The sequence below is a fragment of the Petromyzon marinus genome, chromosome 14 (assembly GCF_048934315.1).
Source record: "Petromyzon marinus isolate PM22_M1 ecotype Great Lakes invasive population chromosome 14, UKy_Petmar_22M1.pri1.0, whole genome shotgun sequence".
NCBI classification, from domain to species: Eukaryota; Metazoa; Chordata; class Hyperoartia; order Petromyzontiformes; family Petromyzontidae; genus Petromyzon; species Petromyzon marinus.
Genome location: NC_133680.1, coordinates 152710 through 173689, shown reverse-complemented (window position 1 = coordinate 173689; position 20980 = coordinate 152710). Strand labels below are relative to the sequence as shown.

General features: G+C 47.9%; 1 protein-coding gene across 13 annotated transcripts in view; it reads left to right on the top strand.

Annotated features, from left to right (window-relative positions):
• LOC116942266 (voltage-dependent L-type calcium channel subunit alpha-1D) overlaps nucleotides 1-20980 on the top strand; it is a 217346-nt gene that overhangs the window by 133685 nt on the left and 62681 nt on the right. For 5 of the 13 annotated variants that reach the window (XM_076066964.1, XM_076066961.1, XM_076066960.1 and 2 more), the window contains 11 exons: nucleotides 958-1010; nucleotides 1795-1941; nucleotides 2328-2529; nucleotides 2674-2832; nucleotides 3433-3543; nucleotides 12623-12706; nucleotides 14087-14170; nucleotides 18563-18598; nucleotides 19158-19298; nucleotides 20379-20444; nucleotides 20586-20677. In XM_076066964.1, the coding sequence (XP_075923079.1) occupies nucleotides 958-1010; nucleotides 1795-1941; nucleotides 2328-2529; nucleotides 2674-2832; nucleotides 3433-3543; nucleotides 12623-12706; nucleotides 14087-14170; nucleotides 18563-18598; nucleotides 19158-19298; nucleotides 20379-20444; nucleotides 20586-20677 (1175 nt within the window). The remainder of the gene's footprint in view (nucleotides 1-957; nucleotides 1011-1794; nucleotides 1942-2327; nucleotides 2530-2673; nucleotides 2833-3432; nucleotides 3544-12622; nucleotides 12707-14086; nucleotides 14171-18562; nucleotides 18599-19157; nucleotides 19299-20378; nucleotides 20445-20585; nucleotides 20678-20980) is intronic. The other 8 variants (XM_076066966.1, XM_076066965.1, XM_076066972.1 and 5 more) reach the window with 5 other exon arrangements.

The window sequence follows — 20980 nt, the reverse complement described above, 5'->3', positions numbered from 1 at the left end:
TCCTCATAGCACATAGATGAGGTGTGCCACTCAAGAGATCCTTTCACCCTGGCACAGGCGGCATGCTTTTCACCTGTGCATCACCAATCAATATGCTGCTTTTGTTCATTAATGTTGTAAACTTGGTTTGATTTTTGTGGGGGTTATTCAGAGTGAATGAGGGGGGCATGACCCAGGTTGTTGCTTCTGCAGTGTTTTCTATCCCCGATGTGACCACGAGGTGGGAGCAGAGCCGCACGGGTATGGCGCGCAAACCAAACCCCTGGCACTTTGGGTCAACAGCCACGAGGCGGCGCCATCGTCCCGGGAATATTCGGGATGATTGATATTTGTCAAGTGGCGCATTGTGCCCCGTAGGTCCCAATGCGTCGAGTATGGAAAGCAGGAAATCAACATAACCTGGATAAACAGCCATAACTCGGCAGTGAAGGCCGGTTTAACGATGCCATGCCTCTTATTTTATTACATGGATATGAAGCAGAAGATTGGTGCTGGATACAACGACATATGCAAATGTAGTCTGTAACTTTGATCCATACCCGTGTTTCGATAGTTAAATTTGAATGTGCAATTTTATTGAGGGACTTTGTGTTGTCTTGGTGTGGTCTGAGACTGTTTATTTTATTATTTTTCTGCCTTGCTCAAGCTTGCATTTAGTGTTTAAAAAATCGGCAGGAATTTATGTACTTGTGGAGTTTTTGTTTATATACTTTATGTATGTTTATTTCTAGTAACTTGCTTACCTTTTCTCCATTTTGCACGCCTATCGATATTTGTTTGTAACCTGCCCCTGATATTTGTTTGTAACCTGCCCCTGCTGGACATCTGTAAAAAAAAAACCTTCGTAGCTCATCGGATTCCTCCTCCAGTCGAAGTAAAGATTCTGATTCTGATCACCGGCTGCGTGCAATGGTGACTCGTGCATTGCTTTGACGCCTCCATACTCTGTGCTTCCAGGGAACCTTCTACAGCTGCACGGACGAAGCAAAGCACACGCCAGCCGACTGCAAGTACGTTGCACGTCACCATGCAGCGCAGCGCACTACGCATTGCTCACCACACTGACGGTACTCACCACACTCACCATACTGACGCTACTCACCACACTCACGCACTCCACGCAGAATTGATGCAGCGATTTCCCCACACTCAGGGTAATTGTACTGCCCGCCGCGCTCACACTCCATTTACACACTTTCCACCGAACACAACAGAGGCAAAGATCCCCCATATAGCCTCAACAGACTTTTGGGGAAAGTTGTTCGCGAGCACCTATGAAGGCCAGCACAGCACACGAGGGAGTGGGTGGCCAGCATCACGTCACCCTTGTCTCCCGAGTAGCGATGTTTACACACTGCACCAGGTACTCATTTGAGGCTGAGTAGACCTCGGGGATGCCCAAGACCAGTTCAAATGTTCGTCACTGGTGTTGACCGTGAGCAGGAATCGAACCCAGGTCGCCTGGTTTTGTAGCGCAGTGCGCTAATCGCTACACTACTGCTGCCCACAGTGACACACACTCACTACACTATTGCTCACCACGTTATCACACACTACACTGACACTCATACACTCCGTGCACACACGCTATTGGTAATATAGTGTTATCATTTGTAATATATTGCGTACATCTGTTAATGTTACGCAACAACTCAAGTCTAGTGTTGGTGAATTGGGATGAGATCTGCAGCATCGCTGATGGGATCAGAACCAAACTCGATCCAAACCAAGCCCTGCACCGCAATCACAGCGCCGCGGTCGCAGCGTGACTCTCGTGGCCGGGCTGTTTCCCAGGGGCCACTTCATTGTGTACAAGGATGGCGACGTGAACCAGCCGCTCACGAAGCGGCGTGTGTGGCAGAATAACGAGTTCAACTTTGACGACGTGCTCTCAGGCATGCTCACCCTCTTCACGGTCTCCACCTTTGAGGGCTGGCCCACGTGAGTGGAAAGAGGATCACCGTCACCGCACAATCAACCGCACCACACTACACAACCACACCGCACCACGCTACACAACCACACCGCACCCCACCACACAACCACACTGCACCCCACCACACAACCACACCGCACTCCTCTACACAACCACACTAAACCCCACTAGACCACAACCACACTCCACCGCAACTGCACCCCATTCCACTACACCACAACTGCGCCACACCCCATTACACCACACCCACTACACCACAACCGCGCCACACCCCACTACACCACAACCGCGCCACACCCCACTACACCACACCACACTCCACCACAACTGCACCGCATGGCTGCACGAAGCGAGCGAGTCCGTGCTCACAGTGAATGCGTGCGTCTCCCAGGCTGCTGCACCGCGCGATTGACTCTCACGCCGAGGACGTGGGACCTATCTACAACTACCGCGTCGAGATCTCCATCTTCTTCATCATCTACATCATTATCATCGCCTTCTTCATGATGAATATCTTCGTTGGTTTCGTCATCGTCACATTCCAGGAGCAAGGAGAACAGGAGTACAAGAACTGTGAGCTCGACAAGAACCAGGTCTGTGAATGGGATGGGTTGGTAGGAGGGTTAAGTGGGTGAGTGAATTAGTGGGTGGGTGAGTGAGTGAATGGATGGATGGGTTGGTACCTTTTTACCTTTTTTAACACCCATCCATCTTCCTACCCACTCACCTACCCACAGAGGCAGTGTGTGGAGTACGCGCTGAAGGCTCGCCCTCTCAGGCGCTACATCCCCAAGAACCCATACCAGTACCGCGTCTGGTACGTGGTGAACTCCACCGCCTTCGAGTACCTCATGTTTGGACTCATCATGCTCAACACGCTGTGCCTCGCCATGCAGGTCAGCACTGTCGCTACCAAATCCACCACTGGACGTCACGACCACCTTCGCTATGACCGTCGCCACCACTATCACCACCATCACTATCACCACCATCACTATCATCCCTATTACCGTCACCACCACTATCACCGTCACCACCACTATCACCACCATCATCACCACTATCAGCACCACTATCACCACCATCACTATCACCGGCAACAAAGACAAATATTCCCCGTATCGTCTAACAGTGCTGTTAGTGAACACCAATTAAGGCTGGCACGGCACACGAGGGGGTGGTTGGCTAGCACCACTCTCGGCCGCCTATGTCTCCCTGGTGGCGAGGTTAACACATTGCACCGGGTACTCATTTGAGGCTGAGTCGACCTAGGGGAGGCCCAGGATCGATTCAGATAATCGGCACCGGTGTTGGCCGTGAGCGGGAATCGAACTAGTGTCGTTGGGTTTGTAGCGCAGCGCTCTAACCGCTACTCTATGGCTCCCCACGCTATCACCACCATCACTATCACCCCACCACCACTATCACAGCCATCAATACCACCGTCACCACCACCACCACTATCAGTGCTGACTGTGCTGGTGGCTGTGCTGCAGCACTACGGGCAGTCAAAGTCGTTCCGGGAGGCGATGGACGCGTTTAACATGCTCTTCACCGGGCTCTTCACTGCCGAGATGATTCTCAAACTCGTTGCTTTCAAGCCCAGGGTGAGCGCTGACACGGCACGGCGTGGCTCACAGCACACAGTGCAGAGCACACGGCTAAACCTCACAGCGCATTGCATGTCAGGCAGCATACAATACATTCAGCACGCAGCATGTTGCATACTATACCCTATGCACAGCACACAACATACCAGATAGCATGCTATACATGCAGATAAATATTAAACAGGATGTTGCACAGGACACACTACAGAGAGCAAAGCGCATCACATAGGATGTCGCATAGCATACACTGCATACAGCACATGCACATTAAACACTACACACAGCATTCCATACAGCATGCACAGCACAAGCAGAACACACCACATCACACAAAGCCTGCCACACACTGCACAACATTGAGAGGGCTGCAAAGCACACCATGCACACCACACCATGCACCGCACGCTGCTTGTGATGTACTCGACCTGCACACAGCTCACACTGCACTGCTTTGCTGCTCGCTTAAGTGATGTGCACGTGGATGCGTGCTACGGAGCAAGCGGGTTGCGTGCGCGTTCGTTGTAATGTGTAACCATGGCTTTACCATCAGCGGAGCTGGACTGGTGTGCATGCGTGCGTGCGTGTACGTTGGTGCGTAAGGGTGCGTGCAGGACTGGGGGAAGCATGGCACGCGACTATTTTATTTGCAAAGACGTTCTGGCGAATGGAGGTGTGCGTGCGTGTGTGTGCGCACATGTGCAAGTATAGCCACGCAGCACCTGTGTAAGACATGCATTGCACGTGTGCGTGTGTGTACCTGCGTGCATGTGTACCGGCATGATAAATTACCTACCGACGTTTTGCGTACCAGGTCACAAACTGTGTAACTCCGTTTCCATTGCCATGTCGCATTTCACACGGAAGTTATTTCAGTTCAATTCCCACGTCTGCCCGGTGCAGAAATTCCTGCTGCGGCGTTGGGACGCCCTCTCTCTGCCGTTAAGTTCAGACGTTGTTCGTGGGTTACCGTGTGCTGGGACCTCGGCCGAATGTTTTTACTTTGAGAAATTACTTGACACGCAAAAGTTCCAGCCATTTCCTGCTCAAATGGACAATGAGGCAGCACTCTTCTCCCTATTTATAGTGTTGGGCCAGTGGTGGAAATTCCCTCTTTCTATGGCTGCGCCAAGTCTATCCATAGGACCAACCACTGTAATTTTTTCTCCACAGTGGTACAAATTTCTCGACCCCAGAGGGAAGCACGATGGGTTGTGTCAGTACCCAGCCACGATTTTAACTTCTGAGCTTCTGATTGCGCGGCGCTCACACCTCCACTGGGTCACCTGGCTGATTACTGCATTTTATAAAAAGAGACTCATAACTGCGCGTGTCGCGCAACTAGAGTTGTGCGTGCGTTGGCACTTTGAGAAAAAGCCATGTTCTTGTGGCATTCACAGCGTGAAATGAGGTATCTCAGTTGACTTTGGAAGCTTTGTCATCTTCCCAAACACGAGTTCAAAAACAAGTCCCGCTAACAATTTTTCTGAAAATCGGTTTGGTAGATTTTCCGCAGACGACCTCACAACACGATGATTTAGATTCCATTTAAATTACGAGGATGTTGTGCACGTCTAGCGCAAAAAACTCCAAGGGCGTTATCATGAAACCCTCGCCAAGTTTGTTTGTTTAGATATTTCTGAGTTGGACTGTTTTCTTAAAAATTATCAATTTATAAGAATTGTCTGGGCATGTTCGCGCATGCATGCATTTATTGATTTGTTTGCGTGTTGCGCGATCGCGTGGCCGTGTCTCTGTCGCCTCCTTGAAGCATTGCTAATAGCCTGCATACCATCCATCCGGGTTTAACCAGGCTGAATTACATTGTGAGGAGCTCAAAGATCCTTGGAAGGATTTGGCACAGTTTGAGCTCCTCCGCCAGGTGAGGCTGGTCATTTAACCCGCATGCCTAGCCACCGCATGGCCAAGCAGCTTCAGTATGCAGCCCCCACCAATTGTGGTGCTCTCTCATTACATCACAAACTACATCAGGATTGATTTCCTATGACATCATCCTGCACCGTTATGTGAAATTGATGACGGTGCAATTGTTAATTGTAGAGATATCCTCCATCAGATGTTAAAGCTGTCAGTCAAGAGCTGGCTGTGTTGATGAGTCATTAATACATTCTCAACTGGTGTGTAATGGTTAATCAAGAGAAAGGGCATCTTGTGGACAATCTTGCAGTACAGGGATCCCTCGATTTATTAAAGTGATGCGTTTTAAAAAAAAATATGTAAAACAAAATTTCGTAAATGGGAACGGCTTTTCCAGTAAATATAATACGAAAAATCTGGGATCTGTTTCTTAGTTATTACAACTCTATTCCTAACCTAAAAAGTATACATCATAATCACTTTTCATAATATCAGCATAAAAAAAAATAAAGAACATAAATATTGAAACGATTGAATAATAATGAATTTAAAACAAGAATAATTAACATTTTTAGGGATCGTGCCAAAAGATCTGCATGTTGGAGTGACTGAAAAGGTGATGTGGAGGAGTTACCGTTGCACTGCAGGCACACCTTGACGCTGTCGCGGATGGATGACGCAGCCTCTCGGATGGTTCTTGTTTGATGATCTCATGACGCAAGCCGTGTGAAATTTCATAAACGTGGATATTCAATTTCGTTAATCGACAAGTGTCCATAATTTGTCAATTGCGTGAACACAAAATTTTTGTAAACCGAACGTACATAAAGTGAGTGATAGCTGTATCTGCTCGAGGTCTGTGAGCCACTTCCCACGACCTTGCGCACACCGACGGTAGTCCGCAGAGCACAGGTTGGGAACTACTGGTTTATAAATAAGATAATAATGTAATACTAAATTTACTACGTTTGGTAATTGGACCGTTATTATAGCGCGAGGCTTTCACGAAGGATGAAAATATGTTTCACAGACAATAGCCTGCAGTCGTTTCGCAGCAAGGGCAATTAATGCAATGTGCAATCCCAATTAAGTAACTTGCGTTGTCATTTTTCTAATTTGGCAAACTTTAACCGTGGCGCTGGCACACGATGGTCTCCTATTTTTATAATTACGCCATGGGATCTTGGACGTCCACTGTGAGTGAAGAAGACAGCCCGTAGTAGTTTTAGTGAACAAGACAGACCGTGGTATTTTGAGTTAAGAAGACCGCCTGTGGTAGTTTTAATGAAGAAGACAGACCGTGGTATTTTGAGTGAAGAAGACCACCCATGGTATTTTGAGTGAAGAAGACTGCCCATGGTATTTTGAGTGAAGAAGACCACCCGTGGTGTTTTGAGTGAAGAAGACCACCCATAGTATTTTGAGTGAAGAAGACCACCCATGGTATTTTGAGTGAAGAAGACAGCTCGTGGTATTTTGAGTGAAGAAGGCAGCTCGTGGTGTTTTGAGTGAAGAAGACCGCCCATGGTATTTTGAGTGAAGAAGACTGCCCATGGTATTTTGAGTGAAGAAGACCGCCCATGGTGTTTTGAGTGAAGAAGACAGCCCGTGGTATTTTGAGTGAAGAAGGCAGCTCGTGGTGTTTTGAGTGAAGAAGACCGCCCATGGTATTTTGAGTGAAGAAGACTGCCCATGGTATTTTGAGTGAAGAAGACCGCCCATGGTGTTTTGAGTAAAGAAGACAGCCCGTGGTATTTTGAGTGAAGAAGACAGCCCGTGGTATTTTGAGTGAAGAAGACAGCTCGTGGTATTTTGAGTGAAGAAGGCAGCTCGTGGTGTTTTGAGTGAAGAAGACCGCCCATGGTGTTTTGAGTGAAGAAGACAGCCCGTGGTATTTTGAGTGAAGAAGACTGCCCATGGTATTTTGAGTGAAGAAAGCTGACCGTGGTATTTTGAGTGAAGAAGACTGACCGTGGTATTTTGAGTAAAGAAGACAGCTCGTGGTATTTTGAGTGAAGAAGGCTGACCGTGGTATTTTGAGTGAAGAAGGCTGACCGTGGTATTTTGAGTAAAGAAGACCGCCGATGGTATTTTGAGTGAAGAAGACAGCTCGTGGTATTTTGAGTGAAGAAGGCTGACCGTGGTATTTTGAGTGAAGAAGACTGCCCATGGTATTTTGAGTGAAGAAAACTGACCGTGGTATTTTGAGTAAAGAAGACAGCCCGTGGTATTTTGAGTGATGAAGACCGCCAGTGGTATTTTGAGTGAAGAAGACAGCTCGTGGTGTTTTGAGTGAAGAAGACAGCCCGTGGTATTTTGAGTGAAGAAGACTGCCTGTGGTATTTTGAGTGAAGAAGACCGCCCGTGGTAACTTGAGTGAAGAAGACAGCTCGTGGTATTTTGAGTGAAGAAGACAGCTCGTGGTATTTTGAGTAAAGAAGGCAGCTCGTGGTATTTTGAGTGAAGAAGACTGCCCGTGGTATTTTGAGTGAAGAAGACTGACCGTGGTATTTTGAGTAAAGAAGATTCACCGTGGTATTTTGAGTAAAGAAGACAGCTCGTGGTATTTTGAGTGAAGAAGACTGACCGTGGTATTTTGAGTAAAGAAGACAGCTCGTGGTATTTTGAGTGAAGAAGACTGACCGTGGTATTTTGAGTGAAGAAGACAGCTCGTGGTATTTTGAGTGAAGAAGACTGACCGTGGTATTTTGAGTGAAGAAGACTGACCGTGGTATTTTGAGCAGAGAAGACCGCTCGTGGTGTTTTGAGTGAAGAAGACTGACCGTGGTATTTTGAGTGAAGAAGACAGCTCGTGGTATTTTGAGTGAAGAAGACTGCCCGTGGTATTTTGAGTGAAGAAGACTGACCGTGGTATTTTGAGTAAAGAAGATTGACCGTGGTATTTTGAGTAAAGAAGACAGCTCGTGGTATTTTGAGTGAAGAAGACTGACCGTGGTATTTTGAGCGAAGAAGGCAGCTCGTGGTATTTTGAGTGAAGAAGACTGACCGTGGTATTTTGAGCAGAGAAGACCGCTCGTGGTATTTTGAGTGAAGAAGACAGCTCGTGGTATTTTGAGTGAAGAAGACAGCCCCAGGTATTTTGAGTGAAGAAGACTGACCGTGGTATTTTGAGTAAAGAAGACCGCCGATGGTATTTTGAGTGAAGAAGACAGCTCGTGGTATTTTGAGTGAAGAAGACTGACCGTGGTATTTTGAGCGGAGAAGACAGCTCGTGGTATTTTGAGTGAAGAAGACCGCCCATGGTATTTTGAGTGAAGAAGACCGCCCATGGTATTTTGAGTGAAGAAGACCGCTCGTGGTATTTTGAGTGAAGAAGACCGCTCGTGGTATTTTGAGTGAAGAAGACAGCCCGTGGTATTTTGAGTGAAGAAGACAGCCCGTGGTATTTTAATTGATGTAGACTGACCGTGGCATTTTGAGTGAAGAAGGCAGCCCGTGGTGTTTTGAGTGAAGAAGACTGCCCGTGGTATTTTGAGTGAAGAAGACAGACTGTGGTATTTTGAGTGAAGAAGACCACCCATAGTATTTTGAGTGGAGAAGACCACCCATGGTATTTTGAGTGGAGAAGACTGCCTGTGGTAGTTTGAGTGAAGAAGACCACCCATGGTATTTTGAGTGAAGAAGACTGCCCGTGGTATTTTGAGTGAAGAAGACTGACCATGGTATTTTGAGTGAAAAGACCGCCCATGGTAATTTGAGTGATGAAGACCGCCCGTGGTAATTTGAGTGGTGAAGACCGCCCATTGTATTTTGAGTGAAGAAGACTGCCCGTGGTAGTTTGAGTGAAGAAGACTGCCCATGGTATATTGAGTAAAGAAGGCAGCCCGTGGTATTTGGAGTGAAGAAGACTGACCGTGTTATTTTGAGTGAAGAAGACCACCCATGGTATTTTGAGTGAAGAAGACTGCCCGTGGTATTTTGAGTGAAGAAGACCGCCCGTGGTAATTTGAGTTGTGAAGACCGCCCATTGTATTTTGAGTGAAGAAGACTGCCCGTGGTAGTTTGAGTGAAGAAGACTGCCCATGGTATATTGAGTAAAGAAGGCAGCCCGTGGTATTTGGAGTGAAGAAGAACGCTGATGGTATTTTGAGTGAAGAAGACCGCCCGTGGTATTTTATGGTTGATACAATCGCAGTGCTTTTGTCTAACGAGGGCATGATATTCTTTGGGTCTTTCGATAAAGTCACGTAGATAGGTTCAAAGAAAATAACAAAAAACTACAACGTTTCGATCGCAACACAAGCGGTCATCATCAGGAAAAGTGGGTTAGCTTCTAAAGGCAAACTGTTTATAAAGGCCCGAAATGGGCATAGCCCAAATGTCAGCAGCATGGGCGGGGCAGCTAATGTTAATGTAAGTGATGGACGGCGACCGCGAATGTGGTGGTGTTTCCACCAATGAAAGGGCTGCAAAGTAAAAATTCCCATGTTCATGTAAGATCAGTGAGTGGCCTCCACGACGAGCGCGCTGAGGTGGCTATGCTAATGTGAGAGATTAGCATGTTAATGTGAGAGATTAGCATGTTAATGTGAGATCGCAGAGCCGCCGCCACGTCTAGGTCGGCGCTGTGTTGGTGTGAGAAATTTAACCTGTTAATGTAAAATGGGAGAGCCGAAAATAACTAACATCAGAAGGTGGCAGGATGGGAACATCACAGCCAGGTATGACTTAAACTGGTTGATAACGTCCTTCCAATGATTGATAAGTTTGTACCCATCTTCTTGGTTGAAATTGTGTCTGTGTCTGTATATGTGGATGGCTTCATGAACGACTCTTTATTGATAGCCAGTAGGTGTGCTAAGTACCATTGTCTTTGAGAAATCAATTTCGTGTGAGCCCACCTCATTAAAACAATGATCAGCCACGGCAGAGGTATTGGTCCTACCATGTTTCAGATCTGTCTTATGTTCACGAACACGGTCCGAGACATGTCGCTTAGTTTCCCCAATGTATCTACTGCTGCAGACACAGCTTAGTTTGTAGATGCCGGGGTATTGCATGTCAGGGATCACTTCACAGATGGGATCAGATCACGAATTGTATGTACTGTGTTAAATCGAACCTGGATCTTGTATTTGCTCAAGATTTTGGAAATATTTTTGGTTACCCCTGCTATGTATGGCAAGGTGATGGTTTTGATTGTGTCCTCAGATGGTTCTTTTCCAACAGTTGGGGTGATAGCTTTACAGATTGTGTAGTCTGAATATCCATTCATCTTGAGAGCTTGAGGGCATGATGTTTATAGATGGGCCAACCAAATTAAGCTACTTTATCCAATAAGCCAAAATTTGGGGCATTATGTATTGCCTGGTGCTGGCTACCCTCCTGGTTTCATAGGCTATGCCTATGAAACCAGGAGGCTATGCCATGAAACAATGTGGGAAAAGCTAAATGAGAAATCAACATTTTGTTGAGTTTTCCTGCACATCATTATTATAGTACATTTTTTAAAATAAAAACATAAGCCCTGCAGGAAAGGAACTGGAAAATAATGACCACATCTCAATTGCCCGCGGAGAGCTCTCCAGCACTAAAGAGACAATAACAACATTGCACAATGATAACAGTCCATCACTGGTGTGCGACAGTAATTGTTTATTGATTTTTATTTACTTGGGTGGGTTGGATACGCACGTGGACTTGGCTACGGTATTATCATGAGCCCCAGCGGTGCCACCGTTACCGTTAGAGTGCCGGACCTCACTCTTGCCTTCATTGCAACGGTGATGGCACAGTCTCCCACGTGGCCCAGAACTCCAAGTATCATCCCTGGCTCGGCGGTGGAGACAACCGAGTCGCCGCCTCTCCTGCACAACCTACGGCACGTGGGACAAAATATGCAGGCGCATCCTTGTGAAACCCATATGCCTCCTTACATATTCGTCTTTCGACATAACAACTTATGCACATAATTATTATACATTCCATCAGCCTCACATCTTTTGATTTCATGATGGGATGTGTACAAAATATGTGCAGGACAAAAATATATGAAGCAGGCAAATTGTAAATAGCTATGTAGGTTTGACTCAGCCTATCATTCCTTCAGGGTCAATAAAATTAATATGGCACTTTATATGAAGTGGAGAGACTGACTCCCACCATGGCAATGTGGAATTTACACAACTTGCAGTAATTATTACAGTATTTATTTGTGTTTATAACCCTAACCCAACCTTACCCCAACCCTAAACCTAACCCAACCCTAAGCCTAATCCATTCCTAACCCAACCCTAACCCAATGCAACCCTAACCGAATCCTAATCCAACACTAATTCAACCCTAACCCATCCCTAAGCCATCCCTAAGCCAACCCTAACTCACCCCAACCCTAACCGAACCCTAACGCAACCCTAACCCAACCCTAACCTAACCCAACCCTAACCTAATCCTAACCCAACCCTAACCAAACCCTAACACTAACCCAACCCAAACCCAACCCTAACCCTTGCGACATAGACGCCGCCGCGCGATCACGCCACACGCAAATAACTAAATGTATGTGTGCGTGCGCTGCACATGCACATCAAATTCTTATAAACAGTAGATTTTTCAGAAAACGGTCCAACTCAGAAACATCTAAACAAACAAGGTCCCACCCTTGAAGTCTTCTCTACAAACCTGGCGAGTGTCGAAGATAATTCCCTTCTGGTTTTTGCGCTGGACATGCACAACATCCTCGTAATGTTCAACTGGATCTAATTGAGCCGTGGCAAAAACTACCAAACCAAATTTTGGCAAAATAGGTGGTGGGACTTTTATGCAGAGGGACGACAGAGCTCCTGTATTTCATTGAGATGTCTTTTCACCTGCATGCTATAATTGCCACAAAAATTCCAGTTTTGCTCAAAGTACTAATACATCCGTAACATAGCCGCGCGTTCCACGCAGGTTTCGTGTATTGTGTAAGACGCCTTGGGGTTAATGTATTTGTAATGTTATTACGTTGAGTGTGGGGGCTCAAGGTGGCTGCCAAGCTTGTGTCCAACACTCTTTTGCAGGGACAGCTGATGAAATTTGTCACAAGACAAATGTTGCCTTGCGTGGGTCACGTTGCGTGGTACACTGCGTGCGTCCCGCGTGCGGTCGGAGTGCGCTTACGTGGTAGGTGAACATGTCCAAGAGAAGCTGATCTGGCTGACTCCTTCACCTCTTCTCCCCCTGCCCCTCCCTCACGCAGGGTTACTTTAGCGACCCATGGAACGTGTTTGACTTCCTCATCGTAATTGGCAGCATCATTGACGTCATTCTGAGTGAGCTGAATGTGAGTACCGAGTGACGCGGATGAGGCTTCGTGGTGGTGTGGGGGGTGGCTGACTCCTCGGCCTGTGGGGCTCCCCAAGTGTTTGCTTCCATGCGGGCTCTAGAATGGGGGGGAAGCAGGGTGGTTGAGAGCAAAGCATTGGGATGTGAGCAGAAGGTCATTGACTCCTGGTGATAGCCACAAATTACAGAGTTAAAGCAACTTGTAGGGTTTCACAGGCTACTTTACGATTCATAATTGAGTTGTTTATTAATCTTAAACAGAGTTGTACATTTTCACCATCACTCATTCCCCACCGACCCTTGCCCGCGAGCAGCCTGAACCTGCTGTGGGTCCAACACCTCATGGAGTTGCTGCTCCTCCTCCCCTTCTACATCTGCATCATCCTCCACCTTCCTCATCCTATTCCTCGTCCTTCTGCTCATCCTCCTCGTGTTTCCCACTAACTGTGCAAATGTGTTTTTCTCTCTCGAGGGTTCTGTCTTCAGGCTGTGGACGATCTGACCAACCGTGTGTTCTCCGCAGCGCTCTCGCCACCTCACTGCCGCTCACAGCTCTGTTTTCTGGTCTCCGGCCTTGTTTCGTTGCTCGTCGCTTTGCTTGCCACCGCGACTGGGCCGCAGCGGCTGCAAAACGAAACGTTCGCAGGGCTCGTGACGATTCCAATTCGGAGTGAGTGGGAGAAAGGGGGTAGTCACGGCGTACGCCGGGGCGAGCTCTTCACCACAGGGTTGTTTTGTTTCAGAGCGCAGAGCAAATTCGCGAGTGGAGGTGGGTGCTGACTCCGGGTCCTTCTGGGGGGTGAGGGGCCGAGTGGACGACTCGGGGAAGCGCTGTCTTTCGAAATGCCCGGCGCTCACGAAGCCCACTGCCGCTCACCCTCCCCTCGCTCTGGAGTGACCACTCTCTCGTTTTTATTTAATCTGTTATTCTTCTCTCTCTCTTTCTGTTTCTGCCCTTTATCTATTCTCTCATTCCCCATCACTGTCCCGATGTCTCTCTCTGTCTCTGTGTGTCCATGTCTCTGCTTCTATGTGTCTCCTTCTGTCTGTCTGGCCCTCTCACCCTGCCTGTATTGTGCTTTCTCTCTCCATCTCCCTGTCTCTCGATGTCTTTCCATCTCTCTATCAATCTCACTGTTTCCATCTTTCTCTTTCTGTGTCTCACATTCCCTCTTCATCTCTCTGGCTCTTCCTGTCTCTGTCTTGCTGTATCTCTCCAAACAATGTCCCTCTTTCTTGCTGTATCTCTTCAAGCAATGTCCGTCTTTTTCTCTGTGTCCATGTCTGTCTCTGTCTCTCCATTACTGGCTATCCATGTCTCTCCGTCTCCCATTACTGTGTCTCCGTGTCTCTCTGTCTCTATCTTCCTGGCATGCAGCACTATTTTGCGGATGCATGGAACGCCTTTGACGCCTTGCTAGTTGTGGGTAGCATCGTTGACATTGCGATCACAGAGATGAACGTAAGTAAGAGTGCCCTTCTGCCCTGGCCCCCATCCATCCCACGCACCCCCCCCCCCCCCCCCCGCTGCTGCCTCACTGCCATCGCTGACCCATCTGCCTCAAAACCTTCCCACTGTAACAAAGCCAAAGCAGCAGCAATGTCAGAACCCGTCGGCACGCAATTTAAACTTTATTTGGGTATGGCACTGTGTGTGGCTTCTGCTGCTGCTGCTGCTCAAGCAATCTGCGTTCACTGGTGACACTTACCCTCTTGAGTCATTCTTTTTTGGGTTATGTCACTTGATGTCGCCAAATTTGTCTTGTGCAATCCTCTACCACCCAGCTTAGCTAAACAAATTAAATTGTCATGTGACCAAGCGTTCAACATGCTAATTACTCTTGCCTCAGCTCACCGATGAGTTGAAGACCAATTCTGAAGTGAAATGTCGCAAACCTAATTGCTAAATGTAGTTGTGAGAATTGTTCTTCAGCTCACCCAACGATACGAATCGGGGCGGTAAACGCTTGTTAACATTACATTTTCATTCACTACATTGCCCAACCCAAAAGTCAATTATGAATCATAAATCTGCAAGTTAAATTTACTCTCGTGTTACATTCCCGTTCATGATTGCTGTTCATCTCAGTGGTGTAAGGAGATGAAGTGTAAGGGGGGGGGGTGGACCCTGAGTGACGGCCGGTCATGGAGTCACACACGTGGCTGGGGCCCGGTACCAGGGGAACGTGACGCTTTGTCTCACGCGGACTCGCGCCCGTCTGCTGCACACCCCCTGCTACTGCTGTCCACTGCTTCTCGCTTCTTGCTTTGAGCCACAGACGCAAAAAACGTGATTCCCATCTGAGTCGCCGACAATCACTTTTGATTACAGTTATCCCTCAACTTGCGAGAGAGATGCATTTGTCCTTGAAAGGCGTTGCACATTTTAGCGTTGAAACTCGGAATTACTTCTCCCATTAATTGAATACAAAAAATCGGGATGTGTTTCGGAAAGTCATTCCAGCTCTTCTCCTAAACTAAAAATATACACCCGTGTCACTTTTCACAATACAGAAATAATAACGAAGAACATAAATATTAAAATGATTCAATAATTAATTTTTAATAAAAGAGGATTAACCTTTTCAGGGAACTCACCAAAAGATCCGTATGTTGGAATACCTGGAAAGGTGATGTGGAGACGTGACTGTTGCACTGCAGGGATACCGTGACACTGTCGCAGACAGATGACGCAGCCTCCCGGGTGATCTCATGGCACCTGCCTTTAAAAATTTCGTGAACGCGGAAATTGTTATTCGTTCATCGAAAAGTGTCCATTGTCTATCAATTGCATTTATACCAAATTTCGTGAGCTGAACTATTGTAAATTGAAGGATACTTGTACTTATACGCATCATATTTCATCAGCAGCTGCCATGATCTATCTGCTACTGGATGAAGGCCTCTTCACACCTTCACCTTGGCTCACGGTTTTCCCATGCCACGTAATGTCCCGCTCGTGGTCCATCTCCACAGTGGTGTTGTTTCCCTCTTTTGGCTGCCATTTCATCACCGGTCTTGTGCATAGTCCTTCCAGCGATGTCTCTTGGCCAATGACACTGAATGGTCCTCAACCACCACTATGATGTCTCTGTCTCTAACCTGCATTTTGCTCCCTGATCTGTGTGCTCCTCTCTGTTTCTCTCGGTGTAATTCCCAGCATGAATCTTCATTGCGTTTCTCTGTTCTCATTTCTCATTTCCCCTCATCCCATTTGTTCTGTCCTGGGGAGTCAAGAGCAGGAGAAGAGACATAACCACTGAAATGTGACCGGCATTGCTCTACGAATCATGGTGGTGCCGGTGGCTAGTACTCTTGTGGTGTGGCCACATGCCCATTAGTAGGGTTGCCACCACTCTGGGAGTCGGCATCAGTGTTCGGGTGGCAGGAGTTGATATGTATCAAGATCTCGTACCACTCTAGTGCTGAACTTTATTGCAGTAAACTGCACGGTTTTGATTACATGGCTAGGCCGACTGAGAAACACGTCCGGGTTTTCACTGTGGGAGAAGTGGTGGCCCTAACCTTCGTTAGCCAGGATGAGGAAAGAAGGGAGAGGGAGGAGGAGGGTAAAAGGGACATCTGGTTGCTCTGTTGAACGTGGTGGTGCAACCTAAGACCCAGTGCTGTGTACGCAGGGGTTCTCACTGCCTTCCTGCTGTTTGTCTGTGGTTACGCATTCTACAACGTTGCAATCTGCATTAATAATGCCGTGTACAAATAAAACAACATTATTACTAATTTTTACTCAATTGTAACCAGACAAACACAAATTGGCAAATCATCCCAATGCAACAGGACCCTAGAGAGTTGAGACTTAGTGAGGTTCTCCTTGATAAGATGATGACAATAAATGATGAGTATTCGACTTAAGAATACGCAGACTTGTACTCCCTCATGCAATGTGACCACCACATTGCACGTACAATAATGCTCTCAGCCTTGTCTAGACCAACAACTCAAGAGCTGAACGTGCAACCGTGTGTTCAGACCACCGAATTAAGAATAATTGAATATGTGGACGTCCTAACATCTCTTCTAAACCCGGGCGAATATTCAGCTCTTGAGTTGTTGGCCTTAACAAGGCTGAGATCATTATTGACATGCATGTAAGGCGTATGGATGGGAGTCGTGCCCTTCTGCTATTTCTAAACATGACACCTTTGCTTGCTGCTAAATCTATGTGTTTCTAGTCTTCAGCATTCTCCTGCTGTGGTGGGTTTTCTCATAGATTACGCAGTGTCAGATTAAATTAACTGTTGAAATAATGAAACTTAAGTCCAGACTTCACAGCAAAGCCAGGGACAACCTGCTGTGCCAGGTTGGTTTGGAGGTGGGGGAGAGGCATTGTAGAGGAGCAAGTGAAGCGCACAGCCTCGCAGGGACGAAGGCAGAGGATTTCACACAGCAGAGTGTACAGCAGTGAATTAAAGGACAGTCGTGAATTTAAGTGCAACACTGTGCAGTGGTGAATTAAAATACATCAGAGCATTGCAGCTGTGAATTTAAGGGCAGCAGAGTGTGCAGCAGTAAATTAAATGGCAGCAGAGTGTGCAGCAGTGAATCAAAACTAAAAACTGTAAACAATGTTTTTTTATTTTACCAGGTAATGCCCACTGAGTTATATAGCTCTTTTCAGAAGCGACCTGGCCACAAATGAAAGCTCAACGAAGTGGATTATAGTTTGGAAATGTATCGCCGCCAAATATTCTAAACACATGTTTCTTAACATGGAGGGAAAAACCGAACAACCTGGAGAAAACTCCACGCGACCACGGGGAGAATACGCAAACTCCAACTATACAGCAGGCATTAGGGTCAGGATCGATCCCACGACACTCTGTATACATAATGAGGTAGTTGACATATCGGCACCATGGCACCCCAAATTAAAGGTCAGAAAAGTGTGCAGCAGTGGATTTATGGGCAGCAGTGAATTAAATAGTGGCAGAGAGAGCAGCAGCAGTGAAAGTTCAGTGCCGACCAGATAGTTGCGGAAAGACGAAGATTCATAGAGTGGGGTTAGGGTTGGGGGGGTGAAGGCGGTGTTTGATGGTTAAGTAGAGGTGATGGACGGAGGGGATCCGTGTAGATGCCCCACAGCCCTTGGTGTCCGCCCTTGCCCCCTCCCGGTGAGTGTCGTGAGGGTCTGGCGGGCGTCGATGTGATACTCCGTGTCATGTGAAATGTTGCTTCTCTGAGAACCTGTGCTGCACATAGTCGTTCCAGCCAACCAGGGATTGACTTCAGTCGGGTCTGTCTGGGTTGGTGACACGCAATGCATTTCCACACCCGGCATATCTAGGATACAACATTCAGTGAACCTCTCGATATGGCTAATACTAGTGACGCGCCACCTAACCAATCTACTTGCAAACCGGAAAATATTCAGTCAGAAATATGACCCTAACCCAACCTAACTCTGTCCCCAATCATCACCAAGCCAATCCTATCTCCAAATCTATTCATATCTGTAACCCTAACCATGAACCAACCCCTCACACTGTTTTCAACCCTAGCCACATGTGACATGACGATGCTATTAGGCCGAATAAAACTGGACAATGAGACAGTTGGTGCATCATCGTTTCATCTCATCTAATCGCTGGTGGGCAGGGGTGAATAATTTCCTATCTAACTACCAGGCACATACCCGGTCCCAGCAGAAACTTAGTGCAGATACGTGGTCCCTCCATCGCCCAGCCCGGCCTCGACAGCAGCTGGGAGGTTCGCTAGCAGCAGGATTCTTTTTTCGGAGAAGTGGCGTCTCTCATGACAGCGTCGCCGGTGCGAGCCACCTCACCGCTTCCCGTTGTGTGCCGCCCCTTGTGTGCTGCCCGTGCTGTCCCTAAAGACGCCAGAGCACACGCCCCTCACGGAAGTCGCATTGGTAAGAACGTGCAACCCACAGCGGAGCCAGCGGCAGAGGCCGCCGCGTGAGCTGGCAAGCCAGGCCGTTAAGGGAGCCTCCTCAGTGTGTCTCTTAAAATTATTCTTGTCACGAACTCATGAGGTGAAGACGTTTGAATACTGAACTCGCATTGAGCAGTGCATCACCCTGTGTCAGGCAGACATGCAGATATTTCGCCTCCTTCCCATATCTGTCTCTCCACGTGAAAAGAAAAACATTTTTACACCTTCCAACAGCCATACAGCCTTCAGATTTGATGTGCAATGTCTCATCAGCAGTCAGGCTTGATTGAACCAATGTTGGTGAACTCCCAGAAAATCACATGGCTGATGGTATGTTTAAAAAATACGTTCTATATGTATTGTGGAGGGACATATATGGGCAGGATACGTTATTTGTTATGATTATTATTGAATCCGAGGGTTAGGGTCAGGGATCGGGTCAGGACAAGGGCACTGAGGATATCGTCGTTGCGAGGCTGAGGCTGCTGCTGCTGCTGCTGCCGCTGCTCACGTCGCCGTCGTGGTGCCTTCTGCAGAACTCGGGCAGCGCCGCCGAGGACAACAACCGCATCTCCATCACGTTCTTCCGCCTCTTCCGTGTGCTGCGCCTCGTCAAGCTGCTGAGCCGCGGCGAGGGTATCCGCACGCTGCTCTGGACCTTCATCAAGTCTTTCCAGGTGTGTTGAGGACGAGCAATTAACGGTTGAGTGGTTGGTTAACTGGGGGGGTGGGTAGCTGGGTGGTTAAGGCTCGTGAAGGACGCTGCTGGGGAGCTGGAGGCAGTCGCCCTCCAGCAACAACGGAGGGCAGAGGAGCGATGCTCACAACATCGAGCGGAGCACCAGGCGGCTAGAACACAACAAGTTGACAGTGGGGATTACAGGTGGTGCAACTGTTGTTGGTCAAGTCATTGAGTGGTTGGTGCAACGGGTGAGTGACTGTCGGAGTTGGTATCTAGGTTGGTGGGTGAGTTTGTAGATGGGAGCGTTAGTGGGGAGTGGTAGTGTCACAGCTAGCGCACTGTGCTATGAACCGAGTTTGATTCCCACTCATGGTCAACATCAGTGGCGAATATCTGAATCGGTCCCGGGCTTCCCCTAAGTCGACTTATCCCAAAATGAGTACCTGGTGTGGTGTGTAAACATCGCCACTTGGGAGACAAAGGCGATCGGGAGTGGTCCTGGCACCCACCCCCTCATGTGCCATGCCGGCCTTCATAGGTGCCCACTAAAGGCACTTGTATGTATGTATTTTGAACTTCTTTCGCACCATATGTTGCCAACCACGCTAATCAGAGGTGCGATAAGGGGATATTTGTCTTTGGATGATTCTCTGGTTGAGTGGTTGAGTAGTTGGTCACATAGGTTGGTGGGTGAGTGGATATGTGCATCATTCAATGATTGAGTAGAGGACCTGGAGCTCCGTTGAGTGGATGGGTGGGTTGATTGTGGAGTCCGCAAGTGGGTGGTTAGCTGGTCCATTGGTTGCTTGAGTTGTTGCTTGGGATGGTGGGCAGGGCTGATGTTGATTCGATGGTTGCTTTGTTGGTTGGGTGACTTGTTGGTTGGTTGGATGAATGAGTGGTGGTGGTTGGCTAGTTTGCAGGCACTGAGGGATTTGGTAGCTTCTTAGCTGGTGGCTCTGTTAGTCAGCTACCTGGTTGATCGCTAGTGTCGGTAGCCGTCTCTATAAACGTGGCGACTGCTCTCCTGCCCGCTCGCTCACTCGCTACCCTTGCCACGCACTTTTCCCCGCAGGCCCTGCCGTATGTCGCTCTCCTCATTGTCATGCTCTTCTTCATCTACGCCGTCATTGGCATGCAGGTCAGCATTTACCCCGGGCTCTGGGGCCTCTGCAAATTTCGCGAAAGTTTCTTTATGTAATACAAATTTAACACAACAGTGGCATCTTATGGAGCAACGCGTTGAGTGTGGTTTGTTTGCGCGTATGCTCCGTCGGAACAGATGTTCGGTAAAATTGCCATGCAAGACGGCTCGCAGATCAACAGGAACAACAACTTCCAGACGTTTCCGCAGGCCGTGCTGCTGCTGTTCAGGTGTCATGCACGTGCACACACAAAGACAAACACAGACTCCTGTATACGCTTCATAGACTATTGGGGCAAGTGCTGTTAGCGAGCAGCACCCATCAAGGCCGATACGGCACACAAAGGGGGTGGGTGTCCAGCACCTCGACTGGCCGCCTTTGTCACTCTTATAGTGATGTTTTACACATAGTACCTTCTTCTCTTTTGAGGCCGAATCTACATTGGGGAGGCCCATGACTGGTTCAGATAACAATTACTATGTGTCAGCTGTGAGCTGGAATCGCACAAGCACACATTTAACACACACATACT